Source organism: Manis javanica, chromosome 4 (assembly GCF_040802235.1).
Source record: "Manis javanica isolate MJ-LG chromosome 4, MJ_LKY, whole genome shotgun sequence".
NCBI classification, from domain to species: Eukaryota; Metazoa; Chordata; class Mammalia; order Pholidota; family Manidae; genus Manis; species Manis javanica.
The window spans coordinates 86,614,932-86,627,555 of NC_133159.1; the positions used below are offsets into that span (position 1 = coordinate 86,614,932).

Here is a 12,624-nt window from a genome sequence, read left to right on the forward strand (position 1 = left end):
TCAAATCTGTATATTGCTTTGGGCAGGATGGCCATTTTGACGATATTAATTCTTCCTAGCCATGAGCATGGGATGAGTTTCCATTTATTAGTGTCCCCTTTAATTTCTCTTAAGAGTGACTTGTAGTTTTCAGAGTATAAGTCTTTCACTTCCTTGGTTAGGTTTATTCCTAGGTATTTTATTCTTTTTGATGCAATGGTGAATGGAATTGTTTTCCTGATTTCTCTTTCTATTGATTCGTTGTTAGTGTATAGGAAAGCTACAGATTTCTGTGTGTTAATTTTGTATCCTGCAACTTTGCTGTATTCCGATATCAGTTCTAGTAGTTTTGGAGTGGAGTCTTTAGGGTTTTTTATGTACAGTATCATATCATCTGCAAATAGTGACAGTTTAACTTCTTCTTTACCAATCTGGATTCCTTGTATTTCTTTGTTTTGTCTGATTGCCGTGGCCAGGACCTCCAGTACTATGTTAAATAACAGTGGGGAGAGTGGGCATCCCTGTCTGGTTCCCGATCTCAGTGGAAATGCTTTCAGCTTCTCGCTGTTCAGTATAATGTTGGCTGTGGGTTTATCATATATGGCCTTTATTATGTTGAGGTACTTGCCCTCTATTCCCATTTTGCTGAGAGTTTTTATCATGAATGGATGTTGAATTTTGTCAAATGCTTTTTCAGCATCTATGGAGATGATCATGTGGTTTTTGTCTTTCTTTTTGTTGATGTGGTGGATGATGTTGATGGATTTTCGAATGTTGTACCATCCTTGCATCCCTGGGATGAACCCCACTTGGTCATGGTGTATGATCCTTTTGATATACTGTTGAATTCTGTTTGCTAATATTTTATTGAGTATTTTTGCATCTACATTCATCAGGGATATTGGTCTGTAATTTTCTTTTTTGGTGGGGTCTTTTCCTGGTTTTGGTATTAGGGTGATGTTGGCTTCATAGAATGAGTTTGGGAGTATTCCCTCTTCTTCTATTTTGTGGAACACTTTAAGGAGAATGGGTATTATGTCTTCTCTGTGTGTCTGATAAAATTCCGAGGTAAATCCGTCCGGCCCCGGGGTTTTGTTCTTGGGTAGTTTTTTGATTACTATTTCAATTTCTTTGCTTGTAATTGGTTTGTTTAACTTTTGTGTTTCTTCCTTGGTCAGTCTTGGGAGGTTGTATTTTTCTAGGAAGTTGTCCATTTCTTCTAGGTTTTCCAGCTTGTTGGCATATAGGTTTTCATAGTAGTCTTTAATAATTCTTTGTATTTCTGTGGAGTCTGTCGTGATTTTTCCGTTCTCATTTCTGATTATGTTGATTTGTGTTGACTCTCTTTTTCTCTTAATAAGTTGGGCTAGAGGCTTATCTATTTTGTTTATTTTCTCAAAGAACCAGCTCTTGGTTTCGTTGATTTTTGCTATTGTTTTATTCTTCTCAATTTTGTTTATTTCTTCTCTGATCTTTATTATGTCCCTCCTTCTGCTGACTTTAGGCCTCATTTGTTCTTCTTTTTCCACTTTTAATAATTGTGATGTTAGACTATTCATTTGGGATTGTTCTTCCTTCTTCAAGTGTGCCTGGATTGCTATATACTTTCCTCTTAAGACTGCTTTCGCTGCATCCCACAGAAGTTGGGGCTTAGTGTTGTTGTTGTCATTTGTTTCTATATATTCCTTGATCTCTATTTTGATTTGTTCATTGATCCATTGATTATTTAGTAGCATGTTGTTAAGCCTCCATGTGTTTGTGAGCCTTTTTGTTTTCTTTGTAGAATTTATTTCTACTTTCATACCTTTGTGGTCTGAAAAATTGGTTGGTAGAATTTCAATATTGTGGAATTTACTGAGGCTCTTTTTGTGAGCTAGTATGTGGTCTATTCTGGAGAATGTTCCATGTGCACTTGAGAAGAATGTATATCCTGTTGCTTTTGGATGTAAAGTTCTATAGATGTCTATTAGGTCCATCTGTTCTAGTGTGTTGTTCAGTGCCTGTGTGTCTTTACTTATTTTCTGCCCGGTGGATCTATCCTTTGGGGTGAATGGTGTGTTGAAGTCTCCTACAATGAATGCATTGCAGTCTATTTCCCTCTTTAGTTCTGTTAGTATTTGCTTCACATATGCTGGTGCTCCTGTATTGGGTGCATATATATTTAGAATGGTTATATCCTCTTGTTGGACTAAGCCCTTTATCATTATGTAGTGGCCTTCTTTATCTCTTGTTACTTTCTTTGTTTTGAAGTCTATTTTGTCTGATATTAGTACTGCAACCCCTGCTTTCTTCTCACTGTTGTTTGCCTGAAATATGTTTTTCCATCCCTTGACTTTTAGTCTATGCTTATCTTTGGGTTTAAGGTGAGTTTCTTGTAAGCAGCATATAGATGGGTCTTGCTTTTTTATCCATTCTATTACTCTATGTCTTTTGATTGGTGCATTAAGTCCATTTACATTTAGGGTGACTATTGAAAGATATGTACTTATTGCCATTGCAGGCTTTAGATTCGTGGTTACCAAAGGTTCAAGGTTAGCTTCTTTAGTATCTTACTGCCTAACTTAGCTCGCTTATTGAGCTGTTATATACACTGTCTGGAGAGTCTTTTCTTCTCTCCCTTCTTATTCCTCCTCCTCCATTCTTCATATGTTGTGTGTTTTGTTCTGTGCTCTTTTTAGGGGTGCTCCCATCTAGAGCAGTCCCTGTAGGATGCCCTGTAGAGGTGGTTTGTGGGAAGCAAATTCCCTCAGCTTTTGCTTGTCTGGGAATTGTTTGATCCCACCATCATATTTAAATGATAGTCGTGCTGGATACAGTATCCTTGGTTCAAGGCCCTTCTGTTTCATTGCATTAAGTATATCATGCCATTCTCTTCTGGCCTGTAGGGTTTCTGTTGAGAAGTCTGATGTTAGCCTGATTGGTTTTCCTTTATAGGTGACCTTTTTCTCTCTAGCTGCCTTTAAAACTCTTTTCTTGTCCTTGATCCTTGCCATTTTAATTATTATGTGTCTTGGTGTTGTCCTCCTTGGATCCTTTCTGTTGGGGGTTCTGTATAATTCCATGGTCTGTTCGATTATTTCCTCCCCCAGTTTGGGGAAGTTTTCAGCAATTATTTCTTCAAAGACACTTTCTATCCCTTTTCCTCTTTCTTCCTCTTCTGGTATCCCTATAATACGAATGTTTTTCCTTTTGTATTGGTCACATATTTCTCTTAGGGTTGTTTCATTCCTGGAGATCCTTTTATCTCTCTCTATGTCAGCTTCTATACGTTCCTGTTCTCTGGCTTCTATTCCTTCAATGGCCTCTTGCATCTTATCCATTCTGCTTATAAATCCTTCCAGGGATTGTTTCACTTCTGTGATCTCTTTCCTGACATCTGTGATCTCCTTCCGGACTTCATCCCACTGCTCTTGCATTTTTCTCTGCATCTCATCCCACTGCTCTTGCATTTTTCTCTGCATCTCATCCCATTGCTCTTGCATTTTTTTCTGCATCTCTGTCAGCATGTTCATGATTTTTATTTTGAATTCTTTTTCAGGAGGACTAGTTAGGTCTGTCTCCTTCTCAGGTGTTGTCTCTGTGATCTTTGTCTGCCTGTAGTTTTGCCTTTTCATGGTGATAGAGATAGTTTGCAGAGCTGGTACAAGTGACCGCTGGAAGAGCTTCCCTTCTTGTTGGTTTGTAGCCTTTTCCTGGGAGAATAGCGACCTCTAGTGGCTTGTGCTGGGCAGCTGTGCGCAGACAGGGCTTCTGCTTCCTGCCCAGTTGCTTTGGGGTTTATCTCCGCTGTTGCTGTGGGCTTGGCCTGGCTGGGGCTGTTCCTCCAAAATGGTGGAGCCCCCCTTCACTAGGCGCTGGGTTCTTGCAGGTGTGGATGTGGTCTGGATGTTGTCCTGTGTCCTGTGGTCTCTATTTTAGGAAGATTTTTCTTTGTTATATTTTCATAGCTCTATGTGTTTTTGGGAGGAGATTTCCACTGCTCTACTCACGCCGCCATCTTCTATGCCAGCCGCAACATATATTTTTTGAGCTCCCACTTTATGCCAGATAAGGCACTAGGGATGTAATGATAAACAAGACAGTGTCTCTGTTCTCAAAGAGTTTATAGTCCAGGGGGCAAACAAATGCACTAAACAATAAATTGATAAATAAGAAAATACCAGTGATCACTACTATAATAGAAACAAAACATAGTCATGTGGTAGACATGGGTGCCTATGTGAGATTCACTCAGAAAGTCATATTGAAGAAGACTGAAACCTTGATGACAAGAAGGAACCAGCTTATGGAAATCGTGGAGAAGAGTGGTCCAGGCAAAGGAACACTTTATGCTAATGTAAAAGTCCTGTGGCTGCAGCTAATTTAGAGCATTTGAAGAACAGAAAAAAGGCCACTATGGCTGAAGCATAATAAATAAAGGGAAAAGTGGCTGAAAAGTTTGGAGAGAATAGCAGGGGCCAGATCATATAGAGGTTTACTTCTAGTTCAGTGAGAAGCATTAGAAAGCTTTTAGGCAGGGAGAACATAATTAAGCTTATGTTTTAAAAGCTCACTCTGCTTGCTATTAGAGAACAGCTGAGTGAAAGCAAAGAAAACCAGATATGAAGCTATTGTCATCTAAGTAGGAAAAAAATCATGGCTGGGATTACAGGGGCAGCAGTGAGATGGAAGTGTGTAAACATTCGGGATAAGTTTTTGGAGATGGATTCTATTAGTGGAGGGGAGAAAAAGTGTTGACTCAAAACTAAATAGATGCTAAGGCCATTTGTTGAGATTGAGGCTGTATTAATGCAAATCTGAGGATAGAAAATCCCCCAACATCAAGAGTTCTATTCTGGATATGTTAAAATTGAAATGCCTATTATCCTTCTAAGAGAAATGTCAGTTAAGTAACAGATATACAGATCTGGTGCTTTAGGGACTGATTAGGACTAAGAAGAGTTTTGAGTCATCAATACATGAATAATATTTAAAACATGAGGATTATATGAGGTTACCTTGGAAGAATTATGCTCTGTTCTTTTAGCTCTTCTTTCAACAGCAGATTGAGAGAACAGCTGGAAAGATAGGAAAGGAGTGGTAGTAAGGGAGCCGGGAAAACCAGAAGAGTGTAGTGTCCCAGAATGGAAGAAGGAAGGAGTAACCAGCTGCCCCAGATATTTCTGTGGCACACTGAGGTAGGAGTATAGCATGAACATCTTTAATGACATTGATAAGAGTGGTTTCATTAGAGTTCGGAGAGGAGAGCATGATATGAGTAGATTAAGGAGAAAATGATTTGGAAAAGTGGAGGTAGTGGCTGCAGGTAATTGTTCTAAGAAATGTTGTTAAAGGGAACAAAGAAGTGAGTCAGTGGCCTCCATATGAATGTAGGATCAGGGGCGAGGGTATTTGTTTGTTTTCAAAATAGGATATTTTAGAATAGTGCCATCCTGTAAACTTTCCCCAATAACAGGAATGTTCCGTGATCCTCACTATCCAGTATGGCAACCACAAGCAACATGTGCCTAGTGAGCACTTGAAGTGTGATGAGCACCACCAATCTTTTAATCTAATTTCACTTTCATGTGTTTGAATAGCCACATGTGTCTAGTGACTTTTGTATTACACAGCACAGTTCTGGAGTGTATTTGTTATTGATAGAAACAGTCCAGCCAAGAGGAAGAAATTGATGATATGGTAGTGAAGGAAGTTATTGAAGGAGTGAAGTTCTTGAGAAGGTGAAAAAGGATAGGATCCGAAGCACTGTGGAGGAATTAATGTAGATGGGATCCAGGGGTGCTGTATCCTCAGGGGGAATGCAGAGAGTGCTGACATAGTTGAGAATTTGGTGCTCTGGGCTAAGGGTTGTCTGTGTGCTTCTGTTTTCTCTGTGATTTACAAGGCAATGAAATGTAGAGAGATCAGAAGATCAGAGGGAAAAGGAGGTGTAAAATAGTCTTTTTTTTGAGAGAGAGAAAGTGAAGTGTCGCCCATTTGATATTCATGGTTATGGTTTTAAGGTGGGCCAGTCAGCATAACTGTGGAGGAGAAAGGGGCCGTTTATTGAATGTCTACTATAATCTGGTCCATAAATTATGTGTTTGTTTACATATATTGCTTTTGTTCTGAACACTAACCATACAGGGTTAAGTTTCATCTGCCTTCCCATAGGAAAAATTGAGGCTCAGGGAATTTAAGTATCTCATCCAAGGTCACAAATGCTAGTAGCTGACCCAGGATCCCTATCACTCTGACTCTAAAGCTCATGTGCTTCCTTCTATCACACTATCATAATAGAAAAAGCAACACAGATTTTCATCTATAAATGCATTTTACTCACATTTTAAAATTAATCAGTTTCTGTAGGCATCACTCCTTAGTCTGTTCTTCAGGATAACTACAAGAATGTACTTGTTCTGCTATTTCTATGCAGGTAGAAGAAATCTATTCAGTTAGGTTGTTTCATCAACAGTGGACCATTCTGTGAGGATGCCATTTAGAAAAATGTGGAGGGATACTGAGTTCAAGGCACTGTGTCATCTGTCTACCTGTCTATCTGTCTGTCAGCCATAAAAAAAAAAGAATGAAATCTTGCCATTTGCAACAACATGGATGGACCTTGAAGGCATTATGTTAAGTGAAGTAAGTCAAACTGAGAAAGACAAATACCATATGATCTCACTTACATATGGTCTCTAAAACAAAGCAAAACAAAAAAACCCAAACTCATAGATGTACAGAGAATAGATTGGTGGTTGCCAAAGGCCGGGGGTAGAGGTAGGCGAAATGGTTCAAGGGAAACAAAAGGTACAAATTTCCAGTTATAAGATAAGTAAGTCATGGGCCTGTAATGTACAGCATGCCAACTATAATTAATAATACTGTAGTGCATATTTGAAAGTTTCTGAGAGAATAGATCTTAAAAATTCTAATCACCAGAAAACAAAGTTCTGTAACTATATGTAGTGATGATTATTAACTAGACTTGTGGTGATCATTTTACAGTATATACAATTATTAAATCATTATGTTGTATACTTGAAACTAATATATCAATTATACCTCAATTTTTAAAATAGAAAAAATAATTTTTTAACGGTAACAATTAAAAAAATTGAAAAGGTAATAAAAGTTCTCTTAAAGCCCAGTCCCAGAGGGCAAACTTTCAGGGAATAAACCTTTTAGTTTTTCCAGAAGATAGTAGATGCTACCTCCTATCAGTAAAAAATAATCTTGACCCCTAACCAGATAAAGATAGCAAATCATAAGCTAGGTTTTCTTATGAATTAAGTAAGTTATATCCAACACTATATTAAAAAATAACATCATGACTAGGTTGGGTTTATCATAAGAGGGAAAGAATAAACATAAAAAATTCTATTGCTGTTACTCTTCAAGTAATAAGAAGAAAGAACAGTTATTCCAATAAAAGCATTACAATTACTAAATACAATTCAGCATATGATGAGAGGAAAAAAACGATTAGACGGCCACTCCCTTAACTTAATAAAAGCTATCTACCAAAAATATACAGAAAATATGTAAGGAAGAAACATTAGATGTATTCCCTTGAAAATCAGAAAAAAAGACAAACATGCCCAAGTCAGTGTTATTGTTTAATGTCTCTGAACAGATCTGAAGAACTTAAAGACAGGCTCATTAAGAAAGGTTTTTGTAACAGTTAATGCAGTTTAAAAAGAGATTGCTTCAAGAAGGAGTTAACTGTTGATTCCTGGAAATGGTCAGAAAGCTGGATGACCAACTGAATATCGTAGAAGGAATTCTTGCAATAAATAGAAGTCTGGACCAAATGTACAAACTCTTTTTCAATTCTGAGATTCTCTGATGTTTAAGTAATCATTAATTAAGAAAAAGTTGAACTTACATCTATCAGAAATATTTATTTTTATCAGAATTTGGTGAAGGTAGGCATTATTTTCTATAACTTCAAAACAGTTGGTAGGAAAGTTGAGACAATATCCACTGTGCCATTTTAAAAAACTGCTTGTACTGGAGAAAGAGGTTATGGTAGCCTTTGTCTTCCTCTTCTAGGGTTCTGACGACACAGTGGCTTGAACTCCGTATCCCTCCACATTTTTCTAAATGGCATCCTCACGGAATGGTCTACTGTTAGTAGAAGAGCAACCTAACTGAATAGATTTCTTCTACCTGCATAGAAACAGCAGTACAAATACATTCTTTTTTTTTTTTTTGAGAGGGCATCTCTCATATTTATTGATCATATGGTTGTTAACAACAATAAAATTCTGTATAGGGGACTCAATGCACAATCATTAATCAACCCCAAGCCTAATTCTCAACAGTCTCCAATCTTCTGAAGCATAATGAACAAGTTCTTACATGGTGAACAAGTTCTTACATAGTGAATAAGTTCTTACATGGTGAACAGTGCAAGGGCAGTCATCACAGAAACTTTCGGTTTTGATCACACATCATGAATTATAAACAGTCAGGTCAAATATGATTATTCATTTGATTTTTATACTTGATTTATATGTGAATCCCACATTTCTCCCTTATTATTATTATTATTATTTTTTTTTTTAAATAAAATGCTGAAGTGGTAGGTAGATGCAAGATAAAGGTAGAAAACATAGTTTAGTGCTGTAAGAGGGCTAATGTAGATGATCAGGTGTGTGCCTGTAGACTAAGTATTAATCCAAGCTAGACAAGGGAAACAAAACATCCACGGATGCAGAAGATTTCTCTCAAGACAGGGGGGGTGAGGTTCTAAGCCTCACCTCTGTTGATCCCCAATTTCTCACCTGATGGCCCCCCTGCGACTGTGCCTGTCTTAGGTTGTTCCTCCTTGAGGAATCTTACCCGTCTCTGGCTAACCAGTCATCTTCCAGGGCCATACAGGGAAATGTAAACAAGTACGTTTTTATAGTTATCCTAAAGAACAGATGAGGGAGTGATGCCTGCAGAAACTGACTAATCCAAAAATGTGGATAAAGTGTGTCTATAGATGTGTAGATCTACACTGACATAAACACGCAGGCCACGTTTTAGCATCTGATGGACAGTTAGGTTCTTTTCATGTCTTGGCCATTGTAAATCATGCTGCAGTGAACATGGGGGTGCATGTCTTTTTGGCTAGTGTTTTCTTTTTCTTCAGATGAATACCCAGAAGTGGAATTTGCTGGATCATGTGGTAAATCTATTTTTATTTTTTGAGGGACCTCCATCCTTTTTTCATAGTGTCTGTACCAATTTACATTCCCACCAGCAATGCACAAGAGTTCTGTTTTCTCCACCTCCTCACCAATACTTATCTGTCTTTTTGATAATAGCCATTTTAATAGATGTCAGGTGATATCTCATTGTGGTTTTGATTCACATTTCCCTGACGATCAGTGAGTTGAGTATATTTTCATGTGCCAGTTGGCCATCTCTGTATCTTTGGAAAAATGTCTATTAAGATTCTCTGCCCAGTTTTAAATCACTTTTTTTTTGCTATTACATTGTATGAGTTGTTTATATATTTTGGATATTAACACCTACCTTTTAAATTGTTAATGGTCCTTTCACATTTTCTACTTTGTTCTCATATTATAGCATTTTCTGTATTTCCAGAAATTTATCCATTTTGTCTAGGTTTTTTAAATTGTGTTTTTATTCATTTTACCCACATACACAGCTTACTGAGCACTTACTTGGGCCAGGCACTGTTTTAAGTGCTGAGGATACAAAACTTAAAAACAACAAATATAAGTTTCTGCCCTTTCTAAGTTCTGTCCTTCAGTTCTGCTGGAGGAGACAGGCAGTAAAACATATAAATGTATAAATAAATGATAGAATATGTGATATTATATGTTGAACAAAGTAGAGAAATGTAAAAATGAAACATTGAGATTTTAGATAGTAACAGGAGACTTAGGCCACAGGAGTAACAGTAACTTACTCAGAAAGTGACATCTGAGTAAAGACCCAGAGGGGACCACGCAGAAATCTGGAAGGAAGTTACACTCTAGGCAGAGGGAATGGCAGCTACTCTGAGACAGAAGTGTGCCTGACTTTTCAAAGAATGGTGAGAAGGCTGGAGTAGCTGAGGAAGAGGTGGCAAGGGGAAATGTAGTGGGAATGAGGTAAATAAGGTGACAAGGGGGGCACATGACATGGGTCCATGTAAATCATTGTGAAAGCACTGGTTTTTAGTCAGAGTGATATGGGAAGCTGTTGGAGGGTACTGTAAAGTGGACTCGAAGCATCTGACCTAAAGTAACAGGATCTTGCTCGGGTTACTTTGTTGAGAGTAGATGGAAGAGGCTGGAAACAGACCAGTTAATAGGCTATTACAACAATCCAGACTAGAGTTAATGCTGTCTTCAACTAGGCTGATAGCCACAGAGACATTGAGAAGTGTTTGGATTCTACTTAGCTGTAACATTTTGAATATTCACATGCTGATAGTATTCCCTTCTTAGGGTGTTTTGAATCTGCTGTTTGAAGTTCTTTTCATTGTGTGTGTGTGTGTAACCTCCATCAGCATGTGTCTTGCCAGTGGTTCTCAACTTAAGGCTGTGGAAACCTTAAGGACCCACTGGAAAAGCTTAGAGACATCCTCCCATTTTTGTTGACATATGATTCAGATATGGTGTATGTTGAAATTTAATTCCCTGTAGCCTGGGGATGCAAAAGATCCTGTAGTTTCTGACACAGTGAAGAATTGTCCTGTCTAAAATATGTCCCATTAAGAAACACTGACTCCTTAGTTCATTAATGTTTTCAAAGAAATGTTTTGATATTTTTTAATTTTATCAGTTTCTAAATCTCTGGATCATTGAATTTTTAAAAAGAAATTTGTAATATTTGATGTAATATTTTAGTTTCAGGGGTACAAGATAGGGATTTGACATCTGCCTACCATCTGTCGCATACAAAGTTATTACAATATTATTGACTATATTCACTATGCTATAGTTGTAATTGCCATGACTAATTTATTTTATAACTGGAAGTTTGTTATAAACTTCCTCTTGATTCCCTTCACCTATTTCACCTGTCCTCGCTTATCTGACAACCACCAGTTGTTCTCTGAATTTATGAGTCTGTTTCTGAGTTTGTTTTGTCTTGTTGCTTGTTTGTTCATTTGTTTTGCTTTTTAGATTTTTATAAATTGTATTATCTGTTTTTTGGATATATCATTTGCAAATGTCTTCTCCCATTCAGTTGGTTGCCTTTTCATTTTGTTGACAGTTTCCTTTGCTGTGCAAAGACCTTTTAGTTTGATGTAATCCCACGTGTTTATTTTTGCTTTTGTTTCCCTTGCCTAGGGAGACATATCCAGAAAAAAATTGCTAGGGCCACTGTCCAAGAACTTACTATGTTTTCTTTTAGGAGTTTTATGATATCAGGTGTTACATTTAGGTCCTTAATCCATTTTTAGTTTAATTTTTTTGTTGGTGTAAGAAAGGGTTTTGTTTCATTCTTTTGCATGTAGTTGTCCAGTTTTCCCAACACTATTTATTGAAAAGACTCTTGCCTCTTTTGTTGTAGATTAGTTGACCATGTAAGTATGGGTTTATTCCTGGGCTGTATGTACTATTCTATTAATCTATGTGTTTATTTTTGTTCCGGTATCATACTGTTTTGATTACTGTAGCTTTGTAACATAGTTTGAAGTCAGGAGGTGTGATACCTCCAGCTTTGTTTTTCTTTCTCAAGATTACTATTCAGGCTCTTTGGTGGTTGCATACAAATTTTAGGATTATTTGTCCTAATTCTATGAAAAATGCCATTAGTATTTTAATTATGAATCATTGGTTTTTATCTTTTATTTCCTTCTTTCTTATTTCTTTGAGTTTATTGTTCTTCTTCTAGTTCTTAGCTCATTTGTGTTCATACTTTTTCTCTGATTGCTATATTTGAAAATGTGAATTTTCCTCTCAGGGCTCTCTCATCTGTGCCCTGTGAATTTTGATATGTGTTTGTGCGTATTTCCTGAACACCTGATACGGTACCTGATGCATAATGAGTGCTTAATAGATATTTGTTAATAATTCAAGTAGCTCCAACCTCTATTTTAAACTAGAGGGTAGATCATGTTTACTGATATGTTGCATAATAATTGCAGTGGAGGGGTGCTATACTTGATGATGATATTAATAACTCCCTTTATATTTTAGGTGCAGCAGTTACAAGGAGTTTACAATTTACAAGAACAGCACTTCTGGACCTTATGTTCTGACGTTTATGTTGGGACCTTGAAATTAGTAGTAGCACCTGATGCTGATGCCAGGTGGATTTTAAGCCAAACACATAATATTTTTACACAGGTATGACTTCTTTACTAACTTCTTAAGGATCTTAGAATTTATCTACTAGTTTTACATAAAGGTATGTACCACAAAATGTATTATTTAACATATTAAATATATATGTATACTATACTATAAGGTAAGCATATAAGTACTTTTTTTCAACCACAAATTTTGGAATCCCTAGTTCAGTTTATGTTCTTAAGGAAGATAATCCTATTTACTCATCATTGTCCTGATTTTAATTTCTTTAAGAAAAAGTAGATTCTCCATTAGTGTATACCTTTATAAGACATGTTAGGTGTTGTTTGAAGCCAAAAATTCTAAGTAGCATTTGGAATAAGAATAATGCTTTAACTAAAAATCGACTATGTTAATGTTT

The 12,624-nt window shown here is 36.9% G+C and overlaps 1 protein-coding gene across 2 annotated transcripts in view; it reads left to right on the forward strand.

The window, feature by feature from the left end:
* Positions 1-12,624, forward strand: part of SLC30A7 (solute carrier family 30 member 7) — an 86,393-nt gene that overhangs the window by 58,114 nt on the left and 15,655 nt on the right. For both annotated transcript variants that reach the window (XR_012130256.1, XM_017668570.3), the window contains one exon: positions 12,111-12,260. Coding sequence is in view for 1 of the 2 variants with exons in the window: in XM_017668570.3 (XP_017524059.1) it covers positions 12,111-12,260 (150 nt within the window). In the remaining variant the exon portion in view is untranslated. The remainder of the gene's footprint in view (positions 1-12,110; positions 12,261-12,624) is intronic.